The 19,825-nt window shown below is 42.1% G+C and overlaps 1 protein-coding gene and 1 pseudogene across 2 annotated transcripts; one reads left to right on the top strand and one right to left on the bottom strand.

Moving 5' to 3' along the window:
• Positions 1 to 355: 355 nt before the first annotated feature.
• On the bottom strand, positions 356 to 15,352 carry ZNF582 (zinc finger protein 582). Of its 2 annotated transcripts, none has more exons than XM_008528650.2 (5): positions 15,195 to 15,352; positions 13,520 to 13,606; positions 12,132 to 12,258; positions 11,778 to 11,873; positions 356 to 2,767 (listed from the first exon to the last, which is right to left on the bottom strand). In XM_008528650.2, the coding sequence occupies exons 2-5, from the start codon at positions 13,526 to 13,528 to the stop codon at positions 1,449 to 1,451; spliced, it is 1,551 nt and encodes a 516-aa protein (XP_008526872.1). In that variant the 5' UTR covers positions 13,529 to 13,606; positions 15,195 to 15,352; the 3' UTR covers positions 356 to 1,448. The 2 variants fall into 2 exon arrangements, with proteins under 2 accessions (XP_008526872.1, XP_008526873.1); XM_008528651.2 differs by having other exon boundaries at positions 13,503 to 13,606; positions 15,195 to 15,323.
• On the top strand, positions 3,124 to 4,381 carry LOC139073672 (solute carrier family 25 member 36 pseudogene; annotated as a pseudogene).
• Positions 15,353 to 19,825: the final 4,473 nt, after the last annotated feature.

Raw genomic sequence — 19,825 nt, 5'->3', positions numbered from 1 at the left:
TAGGTCAAACAACATAAAGAGTAAAAATCTCTGGAAATGCAAGATCTTAGTTAAAAAAACTCAGTTTTAGGAAATTCTGATCCAGTATACCAAATTATGTAAGAACAGGAGAATTTGATCATTATAATCCACTGACTTAAATAGAATCTTGTATCCAAAAAAAGTACAATATATTTTTTTCAGTGTTATGGGACACATACAAAAATCAATCCTGTACTTAGCCACAAAGAAAAATGTCAAATTCAAAAAAGAAGCTATTTTCAGGCCACATTTACCCATCATAATAAAATAAAACTTGAAGTTATGTTATTTAGGATGCTTTCGGCTGCAAGTTTACAAAATATCCAACTAAAAGTAACTTCAGCAATAAAGGTTTATTTTTCTTACATAACAAGGCATCAGAGAGCATTCCAGAATTGGCCTTGAAGCTGAATGTTGTCAGTGCTCTGGGTCAGCTTCTCTGAGATCCTGTTTCTCTTTTTAGTTCCAAGATGGCTGCAGCAGCTCCAGGTATCATATTCTCATAGGAAAATGTTTAAAAGCAAGAAATGATAGGGAAGGAGTCTTCCAAATATATCTGTCTTCTGAATGAGGAAAATATTTTCCAGAAGCCCCTATAGATCCTGGGAACACACTGGCCATATGGGCCATCCTGAGCTGCAAAGGAGGCTGAAAATTAGCATCTGACATCTTCAGATTCTAAGGCAAGACACAGATGCACCAACAGGAAGGGAAATTGGGTATGGCTGCTAGGTAGGCAACCAACCCCTTCTATCTGTGACAGAAGTTATAAAAGGCAACCCAAAACAATTAAACAATGTGGAAATTAAGAAACCCTGTTGTAAATTTAGTTTACTCTTGGATCAGGAAGAAATAAAAACTGAGATGATAAAGTAACAACCACTTTCTATGTCATCATTTTCGATTTTTATTTTCCATTAATTTGTTCTTTCATCATCTGAGTGTTTGGTATTCTCTTTTCTGGCTTCTTTCTTCTAATATTTTTCTGAAAGTGGTTAGTACATTCAGTATATTTGAGTATAATCTTTCAGGTTTTCATGTCTTGCGTGCATTGAAAGGCCATAAAAATTCCTGAGTAGCTTTAGCCACATCCCAGATCTCTCATTGTCATTCTTTTCATTACCATTCATGGTAACTGCATGATTTATTTCCTTGTTAACCAAGAGTAATTTGGCTTTTTTCTTTTTAATTTCCAAGAAACTTAAAACTTTTGGCTATTGTTAAAGTTATGACACTGTGGTTAGAAAATGTGATTCTAGAATGTGTTAGAGACAAAATTTTTTCCAACCTTTCCTTGCTTCTTTGACAAACATGGTCTAAACATTTTACATCCATGAAGTTTTTCTTCAGTATGAATATTATGACAAAGGACAGAGGAGAGCTCTGGCTGAAGGCATGCTCACTTGAATGAATAATTTGTGCTTAGCCTAAGCTAGTGGGCTCTTCCCATTACTTCCATTCACATGGTTGCTTGCTAACATAAATTCTCTGATGATTAATAAGGGATAAGTGCTGATGGAGGGCTTTTCTACATTTATTATATCCACTTGTGTTTCTTTATTATGCACCTTTTGATGTTGAATAGTTGAATCATGATTTATAGTCCTCTCACATTCCTTATATTCATAAGGCTTTTCCTCAGTATGAATTACCTGATGTTGAATCAGTTGTGAACAATGACTAAAGGCCTTCCCACATTCCTTACATTCATATGGTTTCTCACCCGTATGAATTCTATAATGTACAGTAAGATGGGAGACCCGTTTGAAAGCCCTACCACAGACCTTACATTGGTAGGGTTTCTCTCCAGTGTGAATTCTCTGATGTTGCTTAAGTTGTGAGCTCACCCTAAAGGTTTTCCCACATGCCTTACATTCATAGGGTTTTTCACCAGTATGAATTCTCTGATGTCGAATAAGAGTTGAGCCTTGATTAAAGGCCTTCCCACATTCCTTACATTCATAGAGTTTCTTGCCAGTATGAATAGTCTGATGTTGAATTAACTGAGACCGATGACTAAAGGTCTTCCCACATTCCTTGCATGCATAGGGTTTTTCACCAGTATGAATTCTGTAATGTACTTTAAGATGTGAGATCCGATTGAAGGCCTTGCCACATTCCTTACATTGATAGGGTTTCTCGCCAGTATGAATTCGCTGATGTTCAATCAGCTGTGAGCTTCGACTAAAGGCCTTTGCACAGTCCTTACATTCATAAGGTTTCTCACCAGTATGAACTCTCTGATGTTGTATGAAATTTGAGCCAGAATTGAAGGCCTTTCCACATTCCTTACATTCATAGGGTTTCTTGCCAGAATGAATATTCTCATGTTGAATTAGTCGTGAGCCATATTTAAAGGCCTTCCCACATTCCTTACATTTATAGGGTTTCTCATTACTATGAATTCCTTGATGATTAATAAGGAGGTCCTCTTGCCAGAAGTCTTTTCTACATTCATTATATCCATAGGGTTTTTCTCCAGTATGAATTTTGTGATAAAAAGTAAGGGATGCTTGCTGGTCGAAAGTAGACATTTCTTCATGACTGATTATCATTTGACTCAAATGTCCATCTGGATTCCCCTGTTGTCTGTCAAGGTGGCTTCTGCATTCCCAATCATCTTGGAAGCTCAAGCACTCAAGACCATAACTTGTAAGGCTTTCCATTATCTCCCACCGGGGTGACTGTGTTTCATAAATGTGCTGCTTTGGAGATAATTCCTTGGTATCATACCTGGACTCCAATACTGAAAAAGAACAAAACAGCAACTATGTGTTTGCTTTTTCCTTTTGCAGAAAAAGGAACTTCTATAGTAAAAACTAGAAAGTTTAGACTTAATACCTATAAACTCTTGAATGTGTCTAAGCAATTAGGAAATGGACGAGTAGAACAGAGAAAGAGGAAATACCATAAATTGAGAGGAAGTAATCAGAGAGAAAGACTCTATAAGGGTAGTTCTAAAATGTTAGTGTGGATCAGAATCATCTCTGAACCATGTTTTAAAAAAAATGAGTGTTTCTGTGAAAACCTAGAAAAGACAAATATAACCTAGAGTGACAGAAAACAAATTGTTGGTTACCTGGGGCTAGGCTATGAGCAACTATGTGGGAGGAGCACAAGGGAACCTTTCAGGGTGATGAAAATGTTCCCTATCTGGTCTGTAGTGGTAGTTACGTAACTGTATACATTTGATAATACTCATAAAAATATTATACTTAAAATGCATGCATTTTGTTGAATATAAATTATATCTCAATAAAGTTGATTTTAAAAAATGATGGAGGGGGGTGGCTGGATCCTTGTCTGGTCAGAGGAACACAGTGGTGCATCTGCTTGCCAGCGGATGTGGTGGTACAGGAGGCCATTCGCACACATCCACTGGAAGGTGTAATAACACATCTGTGGTCTTCTGTTGTGATGCTTTCTATCTCTGAAGTTTAGCTGAACATCATAGCTAGAGCTAGTGTCAACTGGACCAGCCTCTCCTGGATCTTTCCACTGCCTGAAGGTGACCTTGGGAAAAGCAGTCTTGTTCCTTGTTTAAGAGGATTAGGCTCCAGTTTATTGGGGATTGCCTCTTCCAGAACATTCTTTGCCGCTTATTCAAACTGCAAGGAAAAGTTGAATGGTGTATTTGATCCTGATTCTGCCCCATGCATGGTTTTGGCTGCAGTGGCTTATTTTACTACAATCACAGCAACCAATCCCATTTGGCTACTAAAGAGTTGGTTACAGCCTGATGCAAGGAACCATGGGAAAAAGCAAATGGGTGCTTTTGAATGTGCTCATGAAGTGTATTAGACAGATGACCCAAGAGGACTTTATAGGGGCATGTCTGCTTCATATGGTAGCATATCAGGGACTGTTATTCATTTGGTTATTTGTGAAAATATTACGCAGAAACTACTGGAATAAAAGATTACTTCGATGATGGAAGATGATAAGGAGTCTGTGAAAGAAGCATCATTTTGTGAGAATGATCTTGTGTCACCTCAGAAACCTGTGCCACAATCACAGTGCATCCATGTGAAGCTGTAACAAGACTATGTGAAGAGGGCACAAAGTAAAGATATTTTTTCAAACACCACGTTTGGTTGTTCAAGAGGAAGGTTAGGGGTCTCTTTACTATGGTCTAACAACTTTGGTCAGACAGATTCCAAACAGCCATTATGTTGGCTACCTATGAACTGGTGGTCAGTTTACTCAATGGTTAGCAACATCCAACTGCCATCCTATAAAGAAGGACAACCAAAAGATTGCAGTGGACCATGGAATATTAAAGCCAGCTTGGTGGACAGAAGAAAATTAGTTTGGGAACATGTAACTATGCCCAAATGGAAGTTTGGTTTTAGGAATTAAAGTGATCACACACTCCTTGGTCTTTTTGGCAATGTCAGGGCCAACCCAGTGGCGTAGCAGTTAAGTTCACATGCTCTGCTTTGGCGGCCTGAGGTTCACTGGTTCAGATCCCAGGCACAGACCTATACCCCACTCATCAAGCCATGCTGTAGCAAGCATCCCACATATAAAGTAGAGGAAGCTGGGAATGGATGTTAGTTCAGGGCCAGTCTTCCTCAAAAAAAACCCCCCAAAACAAAACCAAAAAACCCTCAGCTGCCCCTACGGGCATAAACTAAAAGCACTCCTCTCTCCAAACTGCCACTTTTTCTACCACAGACACCTAACACAGTTGAGTTTTGTTGATTTATGGCAGTCAGAGTATAGTATTGTTTATTCCATGAGCACTTCTGCACTCATCTAAATTAAGATAGTACTGACAGTCATAATTTTCTAACTTCTGGCTTCTGTTCAACTCCCTGTAGAGTTGCAAAATAGCAATAAAAGAAGTGAGGTCCTCTGTATTATTTTCACATTTTCCTGACAGGACCTGACAGAGTTATTTTAAAAGTTAATTATATAACATTAATAGTCACTGTTTTTGGACAACCAATTAAATAATGTCTACAAATCTTATGTACAGTCTTAGCATTAAAATGTTTGGTTTCATCATATGCAACCTCAAGGGATCCCAAATGGCCAAAATAATCTTGAAGAACAAAGTTGGTCTCACATTTCCTTATTTCAAAACATATTACAATGCTACAGTAATCAAAACAGTGTGGTACTGGCATAAACGCAAACATACAGACCAATGGAACAGAATAAAGAACCCAGAAATAAACCTTTATGCATATGGTCAAATGATCTTCAAAAAGGGTGCCAATGGATGTTAGCTCAGGGCCAGTCTTCCTCAGCAAAAAGAGGAGGAATGGCAGCAGTTAGCTCAGGGCTAACCTTCCTCAAAAAAAAAAAAAAAAAAGGGTGCCAAGACCACAAAATGGGGAAAGAATAGTCTCTTCAACAAATGGTGCTGAGGCAATTGGATATGCACATGCAAAAGAATGAAGCAGGACCCTTACCTTACACCATATACAAAAATTAACTCAAAATGGATTAATGACCTAAATGTAAAACCTAAAACTGTAAAGCTCCTAGAAGAAAACATAGGAGGAAAGCTTCATGACATTGCATTTGGCAATGATTTCTTGGATATGGCACCAAAAACACAGGCACCGAAAGCAAAAACAGACAAGTGGAACTACTAATCATCACTATCATTAGAAAAATGCATACCAAAACTAAGAGATATTTCCTCACAGCTATTAGGATGGCCACTATCCAAAAAAAAAAAAAAAAAAAAGACCAGAAAACAACAAGTCTTGACAAAGATGTGAAGAAATTGGAACCCTTTGGTGGAAATGTAAAATGGTGCAGTCCGTATGGAAAACAGTATGGTGGCTCCTAAAATAATTGAAAACAGAATTACCACATATGATCCAGAAATTCTCTTCTGGGTATATATCTGAATGAACAGAAAGCAGAATCTGCAAGAGATATCTACACTTCCATGTTTGTTGCAACATTATTCACAAAAGCCAAGAGGTGGAAGCAACCCAAATGTCCATCAACAGATTAATGGATAAAAAAATCGTGGCTGGGGCCAGCCCTGAGGCATCTGGCATGCTCCGCTTCAGTGGCCCAGGTTCATGGGTTTGGATCCCGGGTGCAGACCTACACCACTCAACAAGCCATGCTGTGGTGGCACCCCACATACAAAATAGAAGAAAATGGGGACAGCTGTTAGCTCTGGGGCTAATCTTCCTCAGGCAAAAAAAAAAAAAAAAAAAAAAGAGGAAGACTGGCAACAGATGTTAGCTCAGAGCAAATCTTCCTCACTAAAAAAAAAAAAAAAAAAACCTGGCATATACATACAGCCTTAAAATGGAAGGAAATCCTGTCACATGCTACAATATGGATGAACCTAAAGGACATAATGCTAAGTGACAGAAGCTAGACAGAAAAGACCCCATATTATACGATTCTGTTTATGTGAAATATCCACAAAAAGCAAATCCATAGAGACAGAAGGCAGATCAGTGGTTGCCAGGAGCTGGGGGGAGGCAGAAATAAAGAATGACTGCTTAATGGCTACAGGGTTTCCTTTTGGGGGTATGTCTAGGAAAAACACACTTCTCAACACAGCTCTGCTCTCCATACTTTACTTCTGACACTTTTGGTCACCAAATATGTGTGGGTTTTTCCCTCACACCAAGCAATTCTCCAACTCTCTGGCAGATACTGACTGGGCGACTTACAAATTTAAGTCAATTCTGACACTATCTGTGTCAGATCCCACAGACTAAGGGCTCAGTCCCACAAGACTGCCTCTGCCTGCCCCATAAATTGGAGGTTCCCATGACCCCCTTCCTGGGGTTCAATCATTTACTAGAACGGCTCACAGAATTCAGGAAAACAGTGTACTTACTAGACTACCAGTTTATTACAAAGGATGTAACTCAGGAACAGCCAGATGGAAGAGAGGCACAGGGCAAGACATGGGGGAAAGGACGTGGAGCTTCCATGCTGTGTCTGGGTGCCACCCTCCCAGCACCTCCGTGTGTTCCCCAAACTGCAGGCTCTCTGAACCCCATACTTTAGGGGTTTTTATGGAAGTTTCATAACATAGGCATCACTGATTAAATCACTGGCCAGTAGTGATTAACTCAACCTCCAGCCCCTGTCCCCTCCCTGAAGGTTGCGGGGTGGAGCTGAAAGTTCCAACCCTCTCATTGCATAATTAGTTCCCCTCTCAACCAGCCCTCATCCTGAAGCTATCCAGGAGATCCCAGCCACTAGTCATCTCCTTAGCATATAAGGAGATACTTATGCCTTCAGAGAGTCCAAGGGTTTTAAGAGCTGTGTGCCAAACAGAGATGAAGACCAAAAATATATTTCTTGTTATAAATCACAATATCACAGGGTGATAAAAATATTCTGACACTAGATAATGGTGACAGTTGTACAACACTGTATATATAATAAATGCCAATAAACTATACACTTTAGGAAGGTGAATTTTGTTATATATATTTTACTGTAACTTAAAAAAAAATTAAAAAGGAACACTTTCCAGAAAAATTATAAATTACCACAATTGGCTCAAGAATGCAACACTTGAATGTTTATAGAGTCGTTATTCAGTATTAGGAGTTTAGTATTAGGTCTACTCATACAATCCAGAGTTTATAGATTGAAAGAAAAAAACTTAAAATATGAAAAGGTGAGTACTTTTTTAACCTAATAAAATATCCCTATCTCATTCCTAAATCTGATATTATGCTTAATGAGAAGACACTAAAAATATTCCTATAGGTTGAGAACAAGATTAATATGTAAATATCGCCATTAACATTGTTCTGGGAGTACTACATAATCAGCATCCTAATCAAGCAAGAGAGAAAAATCTCAGAGGTAGAAAATGCAAAAACGTTTTCACTATTTGCAGATGATATAATTGAATACTTGGAGTGCTCAAGAGAATTATGTGAAAAACTGTCATAAACAGAAAATTCAGTAAGTTGGGTTAGCTACAAAATTAATCTGAAGATATAAATGGCTTTTGTCATATATAAAAAATAACAAGTTGGAGTATACTGTGGATGAATGCCATATTATATTATGGATTATGCCATTTCCAATAGCAGCAATAAATATAAAATACCAAAGAATAAATGTAGTAAGAAATGTACAAGATCTATATAAAGAAAATGTTAAAACCTTCATCAGGGATGGACATCAATGAAGGGAAAAGCCTATTGTGTTCTTCAAGAGAAGACGCTACATAATAAATCAGTTTTCTCCCAAATGAATCTATAAATTTACCATGATCTCAGTAAATTTATAATTTACTAATTACAACAAGTAAAAAAAAAATTATATAATTTTGTTTTTGGAAATCAGTATTCTGACTCTAAAGTTCAGCTCAGGGGCTGGCCCAGTGGCATCGCGGTTAAGTTCGCATGCTCTGCTTTGGTGGCCTGAGATTTGCTCATTTGGATCCTGGGCACAGACCTACACACCACTCATCAAGCCATGCTGTGGCGGCATCCTACACAGAAGAACTAGAAGGATTTACAACTAGGATATACAACTATGTACTGGGGCTTTGGGGAGAAAAAAGAAGATTGGCAACAGATGTTAGCTTAGGACCAATCTTCCTCACCAAAAAAGGATACCTTAAAATAAATACATAAATAAAGTTCAGCTGGAAAAATAAATGAGACTAGCCAAGAAAATTCTGAAAATAAGAATGAAGAGGGACTAATTCTACTGGATATTTAAAATACATTTAAACCCTCAATAATTAAAACAGTATGGGATGGACACACATGGTTAGAGAGATTAAGGAGGTAGAATAAAAAGTCCAAAAATAGATCCAAATACAGTGTTACAACAGCAGATGATAAAGGTGGCTCTACAGACAGTGGTAAAACGATCAAGTTAGTTAATAAATGCTGTTTGAATAACTCCATAACAATCTGGAAAGCAACGTGAAATCACAACTTAAGAGTGGGATAAATTCCATACAGATCATAAATAACATCATAAATAAATTAGAGAAAATCATAGGAGACTCGTTTTATAACCTCAGAAGGGGAAGTCCTCTTTAAATATGACACAAACCCACACATCTAAGGAGTAAAAAAATTGAGCACCTCAAACAAATATGTGCCGTCACAACTCAAAAGACAAAACAAAAGCACAAATCTATTCTCTGACACTATAGGGGTGGTGGGCAGAATAACAGCCCCCGAAGCTGCCCACGTCCTCATCCCTGGCACCGTGAGTATGGGAGGTGACACGGCAGCACATGCCTTCTCTCCCAGTGCTCACTCCACAGCTGACCTCACCCACTCCCAGGGGCCGATGACCATGTCAGTGTGGATGAATCGACCATACCTGTAATGCTTAGTTCTTTGCTCCCCATCTGAAATTCTCTTACAGTTCACTGTACTTTGTGGAAACTGTTTATCGATATGTTTTTGGTCTCATGTCACACTGTAACTTTGGTTCTCAGTCAGGGAAGATTCTCCCCACAGGAGACATCTGGCAATGTCTGGAGATGTTGATGGTTGTCACAAATGAGGGGAGGGGTCTACTGGCATCTAGTGAATAGAGTCCAGGGAGGCTGCTAAACATCCTGTAATGCACAGGATAGCCCCCACGACAAAGAGTTATCTCGCCCAAAATGTCAACACTGCTGAGGTTGAGAAACCCCCACTCAGAGCAGGAGCACCCCAGGCAGAGGGGACAGTGAGGGAAGAGGCCCCGAGACAGAAGCCTGCTTGCCATGCCAAAGCTGGGGCTGGTAAACTCGTATCATCTGCTTTCGAGCTACCACGGCAGAGCTGGGTAGCTGTGACAGAGACCAGACAGCTGGCAAAGCCTAAAATATTTACAGTCCAGCCCTTTAAAGAAAACACTGGCCAACCCCTATGTGAAAGAAACAGCAAAGAGGCTTGTGTGGCTGTAACGGAATGAGCAACAGGGAGAGTGGCAGGAGATGAAATCAGAGGGGAGGCAGATCATACAGAGCAACACAGACCAACAGAACTTTCTGTGATACTAATATGTTCTAGTCTGTGCTGTCCAATATGGCAGCCACCAGCCACACATGGCTACTGAGCATCTGAAATGCGGCCAGGGTGACTGTGGAATGGAATGTTACATTTTATTTAGTTTTAGTTAGAACTAAAATTTAAATGGCACATGTGGCTGGTGGCTTCTATATTGGACAAAGACATAGCGCTTGCTAGTCCATGGTATCAATTTTGGGGTTTCTCTTAAGTGAAATGGGGTGTCTTTGGCAGGTTTTGAGCAGGATACATCCTCGCTGAAGTTTTGTTTTGTTTCAAATATTTTTTTTTGGTGAGGAAGATAGGCCATGAGATAACATCTCTTGCCAATCTTCCTCTGTTTTTTGCCCTCCCCAAAGCCCCAGTACATAGTTGTATATCCTAGTTGTAGGTCATTCTAGTTCTTTGTAGGATACCGCTACAGGATGGCTTGATGAGCAGTGTGTAGGTCCGCGCCCAGGATCAGAACTGGCAAACCCTGGGCTGCTGAAGCAGAGCATGTGAACTTAACCACTCAGCCACAGGGCTGGCCCCTCTCACTGAAGTTTTGAGAAGGTCAGTCTGGCTGCTGTGTGGATAATACAATGTAGTGGACAAAAGTGGAAGCAGAGGACGGGGAGGAGGCTACTGCAATAGTCCAAGCCAAAGATGACGGTAGTGTGGATGTGCATGGTAGCAGTGGTGTTGGTGAGAAGTAGTTAAATTCTGGATATATTTTGAGGTAGAGCTAACAGGATTTGCTGACAGACTGACTAAGAGTGTAAGAGAGGAGTCAAGGATGCTTCAAGAGTATTTGACTTGAGTAAGTAGTAGAATCGAGTCCCCTATTACTAAAGTGCAGAAGAAAGGGGAAGAGTAGATTTGCTAGGGAGGATCGAGGACTCCCTTTTGGACTTGTTAAGTTCGAAGTACCTGGTGAACATCCAAGTGGACATGATGAGAAGGCGTTGGTTATACGTATCTGGGGTTTCAGGGAGAAGCTGAAGGTGAAGGTAGTAACTCAGGCTGTCCAACAGAACTTTTGGCAATGATGGAAATGTTCTGTATCTGCGTTATTCGATACAAAGTGGCTACTAAACATTTGAAATATGACAAGTGCAACGGAGGTAATGAATTTTAAAATGTATTTAATTGTAATTAATTTAAATGTCAATAGCCACAGGAGGCCAGTAGCTCCATATTAGACAGCACAGGTATGAATGGTATTTATAGCTTGGTAATGGAGGTCCTGGGGAATGGAAATAAACAGAAAAGAAGAGGCTGAAGTCTGAGACCTGGGGTGCTCAAACATTTAGAAATGGTGAGAAGATCCAAGAAAGAAGGCTGAGGATGGTTTTTTGTTTTTTGGTGAGGAAGATTTGCCACAAGCCAACATCCATTGCCAGTCTTCCTTTTTTTCTTTTTATGTGGGCTACCACCACAGCATGGCTGCTAACAGACGAGTGGTATAGGTCCGCGCCTGGGAACTGAACCCAGGCTGCCAAAGCAGAGCACGCCAAACTTAACCAATAGGCTACTGGGGCTGGCCCCTGAGGATGGCTTATGATGTAGGCAAGAACAAGAGGTAGTGATGACCCAAACACACAGAACTATTTCAGGAAGGAAGAGGCAACCACTTTTGTCAAATGCTGCTGACAAGCTAAGGAAGATGATGACTGGGATCTGACCTCTGAGTTTGGCAACTTGGAAAATTTTCTAACTCAAAGGGCCTGCTTCCTTGCAGACCACCTGGATGGTTATCTGCGATGGCTTCTCTCTCCCCACACAGGCCTCACTCACCTGGGCACAGGCCTCCTGTCGCCACTTTCTCCACCATCCAGGGCTCTTTGCCTTGCTCCAAGAAGGAGATCACATCAGGTTTGGAAATGGCAAGACCTGGATTTGAAGAAAAAACATGCCACTGGGTTATGGTGTGGGTCCCCAGAATTATGATGCAGGGCCTGGTCATCAATCAGGAAAGGCAGTTGCAAGAAGAGCCAGGAAAAGATGTGACAGTCACCTGAGGGTTAGGGAAGATGTAGCTTCAGCCCATGGAGCTGCCTTTTAACCGCTCAAAAGGCACCCCGAAATTGACAAGGAAGGAACACAAGTGCCCGAGGGTAATGTCCAAATTAAGAGGCCAGGTCACCTTACCCAGTGAGACAAGGTTGCTATAGGTTTCCAACATCACGTCTCTGTACAAATCCCTCTGAGCAGGTGCCAGCCATTCCCACTCTTCTTGGGAGAAGACTACAGCCACATCCCTGAACAAGTCTGACCCCTGGAACAACAGGCAGGTGTGATATATGCATATTTCAAGGAAATGTTTCTCGGTGGGATGAGAGGAGATGGAGGGGGTCTTTGCAGGAATGGGTGTTCTGGTGAAAAGGAAGGCTGGAGGCCTCCAAAGTGAACACGTGACAGGAGAAAATGGGCCTGAGTAAAACAGAATGTTCAAATGCTCTTGAACTTTCCTTTTTACTACAAACCAAAGCTCTTATACCCAGGTCTGGGATGAAAATTAAAACCCAGCAAAATGGAGTTTTCCCAATTTTGACAAAAACAGTGTAATAAAGCACATGGCCTACTCTGTCCTTGGCATGTCTACAGTCTCAATGTGAAACCTATAATTTCTACTTTTATGGAATAATCAAAAAGGCCAGACCAACAATTTTTGATAGACTTACCCCTGAATATTCTATTAAAGAAATATTTTCTATCTTAGAAAATAGGATTTTCATGTAAGTTGAGAATTGCTTGAAGACATAGATTCATCATTATGTCAGAACATATCACAAGTATTTTTCCTTATGAGAAAATTCCTGAACTAAGATTACTTTTACTAGCTGTACAATTTTCTATCTAGTGGGAAAAATGACTTAACTCTTCTCTTGTTTTCAATGCAAAGATTGGATCGGATCTCTGAAGGCTCTTCCGAGCACTGACTATCCAGATTCTGAACGATTCAGCCCTCTCGCTGATGGTCTCCCAGTCCCTAGCTCTGCCCTTCTCTTGCTCTTAAGCTGAAGAAGCTGATGGAAAATGACCCAGATTCAAATGCTCTGTTCAACCCCAAAGTGGACCTTAATCCTGGCATCTAATCTCTCAAGAATTCCCAGCTGAGCCTCAAGTACACACCCAACCATCAATACCTCCCAAAGCAGGAGACTGAGCCCTACACTGAAATCGAGACCAACCAAGACCTGTTCCCTTGCTTTCCTATGGGATGTTCCTCATAAGTATTCATCTCTATTTCATCAAACCTCGGTTCCTCTAAGGGATGCTCTCAAGTTATACAGGGAAATGATTTCTGCTCCATCTGGCCTCCTGGCAGAATGACAAGCCATCAGAAGATGTGGGATGCTATACAGAATAAATCCATGGGCATTGGTCAGAGTGGAGAGGGCAAGGGGAGAGGGTACTAGCTGCCTGGTTTTTTAATTCCTGAAAATGGGAACCTCTGAGAACCAGATTCCTGGATAAAACCAGGTGAGAAGCTTCAGGATAAGGAAAGCAAATATTTACATGATTTTAAAACTCACGAGGGACATGACTTTTAGAATTCCATGGGCTGATGGGTCGTCCTCCTGGTTCCTCTTGGGGAAGGGCAGAGTCCTGAGATGGCAGAGCTGGAGGAGGAAAGAGCAAACATGAGGCCAGGCTTGCCTCACAGCTCCCAGAATGCCACAGTTACAAGTAAACCCTTAACTCCCACCCCCACAAAAACTAGAGAGAGTTAAGACAAACTGTGGCCCTCACCCAATTCCAGGAAACCCAGTTTTAACTCCTGCAAGGAGACAGGGAACCAGTGGCTCTTTCTCTCCCATTTCCCCTAAATACCCAGAGAACTCCATCTTGTTACTGATGCAAATCTGAGGTTGGGATGCTCACACCTGGGACAGTGACTGAGATCACATGGTGTCCCAAGGACAAGGAAGGCTGTCCTCAGGCCAGGGAGCACAGTCTGCCTGAACTGCATCAGCCCAGCCCACAACGAAGCCTTTCCAGAACCAGACCATTTAACTCTCTCATGCCCACAATGTAACGCCCTCAAGTCTCCCTGGCTCTTTATCCAACTTCCAAATTCACAAAGAACCCCACAGCACTACCTAAGGCCTGTTGGACGCCACTTTGTGGACCCTGCCTTGAGTCAACAAATGGGGTGTGGTTGCAATGGGCAAATTAGATGGAGCAGGCCCAGTATTCCATTACCATCACATAAATATGCCCCTGCACGGAGACATTACAGTGAGCAAAGCTGAATGCACAATATTTGCTGAAACACAAAATTAGTACATAACAGTCCTTGACAAGTAGGCAAGTGGTTGAATCATTTTTGGCACAGCCGTATGACAGATGCCAAGCAACTATCAAAAATGATGTGGGGCAACATTAACCCACAATGAAAGATATTCACAACTGGACCCTTTGTACAACATGAGAACATTCAGCAAAAGAAGTCAAACCCACCCACCTACTAACATGAGCTAAAAACCCAAAAAACAAAAACAAAACTGGAATAGAAAATATCCAAGTATTAAGACAGATGTCATTTAACCACTTCTTGAGTTCATCATTATACTAGTAGCATTTTATAAAGGAACTTAGGACAGTGCCTGGCATGTTACAAATATTTAATTCTAAATGTGTAAATGAGATAATTATGAACCTTAATATCATGTAATAGGCATTTTTCCTTACTATGACCACTGTTTCAGCATTATTTGTATTAGCTGTATAATGTTTTATTGTATGAGTGGCCCGTGATTTACTCAACCATTTCCCTCTTGTTGGACATAGATTTTGAACAAGATTATCTAAAATGTTCCCAAGTATAAGCCTCTGCTTCTAAACTAGTGGTTCCAAATCTTTTGGGGTCTTGCTCTTTGAGAATCTCATGAAACAAGACTTCGTCCCAGATTTGGAAAAAAAAAAAAAAGACACGCGTAAAAATGAATGTAAAACATCCACAGGCATTTTCAGGGGGTTGGGACCCCTCCACACCACCTAGAGGCTCCAAGGACCCGCGCTATGAGCCTAGACGCAGAAAGGGAGCGCTAGCGGGGGCCGATGGGAAATGTAGTCCAGAGCCGGGAAAGCCGCAGACCGACGCTGGGGCGAGACGTTCCGGTTCTTCCCAGGCCCGAGTCCCGCCCGACCGCGGCGCCCCCTCCCGCAAGGACCTCGGAGCGTCTGGCACGCTCCAAAGCCCCTCACCTGCCGCCACCTCAGATCCAGGTGCCACCACAGTCGCGCCTCCCGTAACCCCGCGCGCGCTTTCCCCTCGGCACCGGCGGACCTGCCGCCTGGAGCCGGAAGACGGCGCAGACGCACAACACCCCGCCGGTGCTGCGTCGCGATTGGGCCAGCTCCGCAGTCTCTTCTGGGAAACGTAGTTTCTAGGAGTAAAGGCCGAAGTGAAGCCCCAAAGCGGATCTCGCGATGTTTCGGGGTGGGCGGGGCCCGTGCGCGTGTGGGGGACCCTGGGGGACTCGACGGAGCTGTTCGATGGCAGCGGTCGCCGTGTGAAGGTCTGTGTCGTGGCGGGTGCGGCCTGCGCGGGATCCTCTCTCTGATTGCGGGTGACTGTGGGTCACCGTGTGTGCGGGGTTCCTGTGACGGTGCCTGTCGTTTCTGGTTCTGACTTGGTCGTTGAGTGTGTGACCGGAGCCCCTCAGCGCTGGCTGCACGCTGGCGTGTGACTGTGAAACCTGTGTCTGTGTGAAATTTTTCTCACCTATTAAATCACCATTTCCGTGGAGCAGCCATTTTACCAGGAGGTTTGGAGGGAGGAAAAAGCCCAAGAGTTTATCTGGTAACTAGTTTTAAGCCTTCCATCTAAGCCGAAATAAATGTAGATCGTGAGGGGGAATGCAAAAGCGGCAGGTGTGTTTTCAATGCGATGCAAGGAGTTTTCTGTTATGAGGTGACGTGTCTCGGCCAAGTCCCCTCCTGCCACAGGGGCTCACCTCTGGGGTGTGAGGGTGTGAGAAGCCCTGGACTCGACTCGTCCTGTCCGTCGGGGTCCGGGGTCCCCGTGCTGGTCGGGCCCGTCCTGCCTGGTCTCCGAGGGGAAAGGTTCCCTGTGGTACCTTTGTCCTCGAGCCGGGCCCAGCGTCCTGAGCTCTGGTCTCTGGGTTTGATCTTGTTTCCGTTAGAACATGTACTCTTGTGCCTGCCTTCTTGAAACGTTTTATCTGACATTTGTTCGTGTCCATGTTGCTGCAAGGATGTCAGTTCCTCTAAGTTAGTTTAGAAATTTAATTTAAACCCAACAAAAATGCCAACGCTGTCTTTCACCTTGGAAATACACAAGTTGACACTAAAGGTCAAATAAAAAAATAAACATGCGAGAATGGCTGGGAATACTCCAAGAAAGGAAAGATGTGAGATGTGCTGACGCTGCCAGATATTAAAGCATTCTAGAAAGCTTCTATAATTATAACTGCGGTATTGGCTCAGGAATTGTCAGACCAGTAGAAGAGAGTAGAAAGTCCAGAAACATTATCAAATACAGAGGGAAATTTAGTGTATAATAAGGGCGGCAAATCATTGGGGTAAAAATGGACTTTTTAATAAATAATCTTGGAGAATAACTGGATAGTCATTTGGAAAAAGAAAATTGGACTCATACCTCACATCATGCAAAAGAATAAGCCCCAAATTGATCAGAGGTCTAAATTAAACCATACAGGTACCAGACGTGTACAGAGATGAGTTCCATATAGCCTGGATGTATGGAAAAACTATGACTCAAAAGTCCAGATTTAAAGATTGCTATCTTTGAGAACATAAAACTAAAGCACTTTTATAAGGCAAAATGCACCAAAAGTAAAGGCAAAAGACAAATGACAAACAAAAGATATTTATGACTCTATATATTTCAGATAAGGAGCTAGTAGTCCTAATGTATAACAACAAAAAACAAAACAAAAAATGCAAATAACTTCTGACCTCAGCTTAGATTTTTTTGGTAATAGCATTGTGGTGGCGATTTGGAAACTATTTTGTATACATTGTAAGATTGATCACGTGAATAAATATACTGTATTGGTTTGTTGGGAGCCAGTGTTTTACTGTGGGAGAAGAGAAATAGAAAGCAAGCGTAAATCCTGTGGTGTTGAATTCGTGTGAACTCATCATTAAAAATGTGTGTACCTCACCCAGGTGATAAGGTTAATAGCCATAGTGATGTCATCCTGATAGCAAGTACTTTTGATAAGATGTGATGAAAATGGCACCTTACTTCTATGGTCTTCCTCTCAAAAACACATAACACCAGTCTAATGACAAAACATCAAATAAATGCCAATTCAGGAAAATTCTACAAAATATCTGACCAGGGGCTGTCCCGGCGGCCTGGTGGTTAAGTTCATGTGCTCCGCTTCTGTGGCCTGGTATTTGCAGGTTTGGATCCAAGGCACGGACCTAGCACTGCTCGAACCACCCTGTGGCAGCATCCTACATACAAAATAGAGGGAGATTGGCACAGATGTTAGCTCAGAGCCAATCTCCCTCACACACACACACAAATGTATCTGATTAGAACCCCTCAAAACTGTGAAAGTCATTAAAAACGGAAATTCTGAGCAACCATCACAACCAAGAGGCGCCTAAGGGGACATGACTACTATAAATATTGTGGTATCCTGGATGAGATCCTTGAACAAAAAAAGGACATTAGATAAAAACTAAGAAAAAATAAAGTGTGGACTTTAGTTAATAATAATGTATCAATGTTGCTTCATTAATTTTACCAAAAATACCATACTAATATAAGATGTTAAAGGTAGGGGAAACTGGGTGCAGGGTATATGGAAACTCTGTATCATCTTTGCAATTTTTCTGTAAATCAAAAACTTCTAAAATAAAGTTTATTTAATTCATTAAAAAAATAAACTCATTAGTCTCATTATTGCTTTAAGAAAAAGTGTTTATGTGTTTGTATATTTTCTGTTTCTCTTTGGTGAATGGGCCTAGAAGCAATGATGCCCCAGTATCAATGATACTTATTGTCCATACCTAGTGTCCAGACCTTGGCTTGTAAGTTCCATTCTCTAATGAAAGGAACCAAAGCTTCTTGGAGAAATGTCTGATGCCAGGATTGGGGCGGGGAAAGTATAAGATGAGTATGGAATATCTTGTGCTAAAAAGTAAGGAAATGCTCAAAAAATATCACGGAGGATTCCCTGCTTCTAACTATGATGCTGTAATAGTACTAAACTTGTCGTCCCACTTTATAAGCAAATAGAAAACTAGATCATATGTAGGAAACAAGTCATTTCAGACATTGGACAACTGGTAGTGCCGGACTCTGATCCCTGCAAGAGAAGGAAATAAATGAGCTCGTACAATTACAGTGGCTTTCTCTGTGAAGGCGTATTCCAGACCGCAATGCAGGGAGGAGGAACCCAAGCAAAGCAGAACAGATATGCTAAGTTGAGACAAATAACAGAGCTTGGGGAAACTGAAGTGATTGGAATTTGCTGAGCCACAGGGCTGGCCCCCTAAACTATTATGTTTTTTGATTACTGAGTTTTCTTGGTGCCCCCTTAAATGTCACGCCTGAAGGAGTGCTTCTCATCTCACTCCTGTTGGCCTTGGCTTGAGCATGTTTGAAGGAGGGAAGGAAGGGTGAGAGGACAAATGCCCTGCTGTGTCTAATTAAACTCCCACTATTCTCAGGATCCTGTCCCTTTTGTTCTTCAAGAAAAGTTTTCTTCTCACCTCTTTGAAAGACTCCTTGGTGTTGAGAAGCTGTCTGATTCCAACATTCCCAAACTAATCATATTAAAAGCTGTGCTTTGTGCTTCACATATATTTACAGTATGAAACAGGTATTTTCCTCGTTTTGTATATGAAGTAAATGGAGATGGAGAGAGGTTAAATGACTTGCTAAAGGACGCAGCTGGTGGAGCGGATGAGTTGGTATTTCCACCAAACCAGACCTCAGCACCTGTGGGTGGAGGAAATGCTACCTCTGCCTCTTTTGTCTGTTTTTGGTGAGGAAGATTAGCCCTGAGCTCACATCTGTTGCCAATCTTTCTGTTTTTGCTGAGGAAGATTATCCCTGAACTAACATCTGTGCCGCTCTTCCGCTGTTTTGTACGTGGGACACCACCACACGGTGGCTTGATGTGTGGTGTGTAAGTCTGTGCCTGGGATCCAAACCTGCAAACCCTGGGCCGCTGAAGCGGAGTGTGCGAACTTAACCACTGTACCACTGGGCTGGCCCCTGCCTCTGCCTTCTGAGTGGTGAGTGAGCCAATGTGGTGGAACCTTGGAGAAAGCGTCTTCAGAGAGGACCTTTGCTTCATGATGTCACAAAGGCCACGAGGCCTCATGGAAACTGAACCAAATAAAGAGACTGGAGCTCTGGACTCTGGGCTGGAACCTGGAGGAGATGGAATGAGAGGGTGCCCAAAGGAGAGTCACTGGGCCATTCCAGACTTGTACTAGGCCGGACACTTCCAAGAAAACCACAAAGGATGGAATTAATATCAATGTTTCTGGTCAGTCCTGTAGGGTTGGCTGGGTCTCATAAGGCTGTGAGTGTCAGGCAGCTGGGTGACGTAACTGGGAACAAATTTGGACAGGACCACATACTGAGGCTGAAGGCGAGGAACCCCAGATCCCCAAGTAGGGAGAGGTTGTTTGTGGCTGGCCAGTATGACAGAACAGACTCAGATCAGGCAGATAGGTTGCCTTCTCTGCTTGTCTTGACCTGTGGGGCTCTGGACTACATTTCCTAGAAGGGACTGCGGCTCTGGGCCAACCGTCTCTCTCTTCCGCTGAATGACCACCTGAGGCCTAATCTAGGAACAGGATGGTACCAGAAGAGGACATGA

Source organism: Equus przewalskii, chromosome 9, assembly GCF_037783145.1.
Source record: "Equus przewalskii isolate Varuska chromosome 9, EquPr2, whole genome shotgun sequence".
NCBI classification, from domain to species: Eukaryota; Metazoa; Chordata; class Mammalia; order Perissodactyla; family Equidae; genus Equus; species Equus przewalskii.
The sequence above is the reverse complement of the archived record's forward strand: the minus strand, read 5'-3'. Positions and strand labels throughout refer to the sequence as shown.

Bases quoted from the DNA above. Each gene is read 5' to 3' on its own strand.
- ZNF582 (XM_008528650.2), bottom strand. The intron at 11,874-12,131 runs GTAAGGTGACCT...CTTCAAATCCAG, and splicing joins TAGCAACCTTGTCTCACTGG to GTCTTGCCATTTCCAAACCT. The intron at 2,768-11,777 runs GTGAGTGAGGCC...GTTCTTTTTCAG, and splicing joins GACAGGAGGCCTGTGCCCAG to TATTGGAGTCCAGGTATGAT.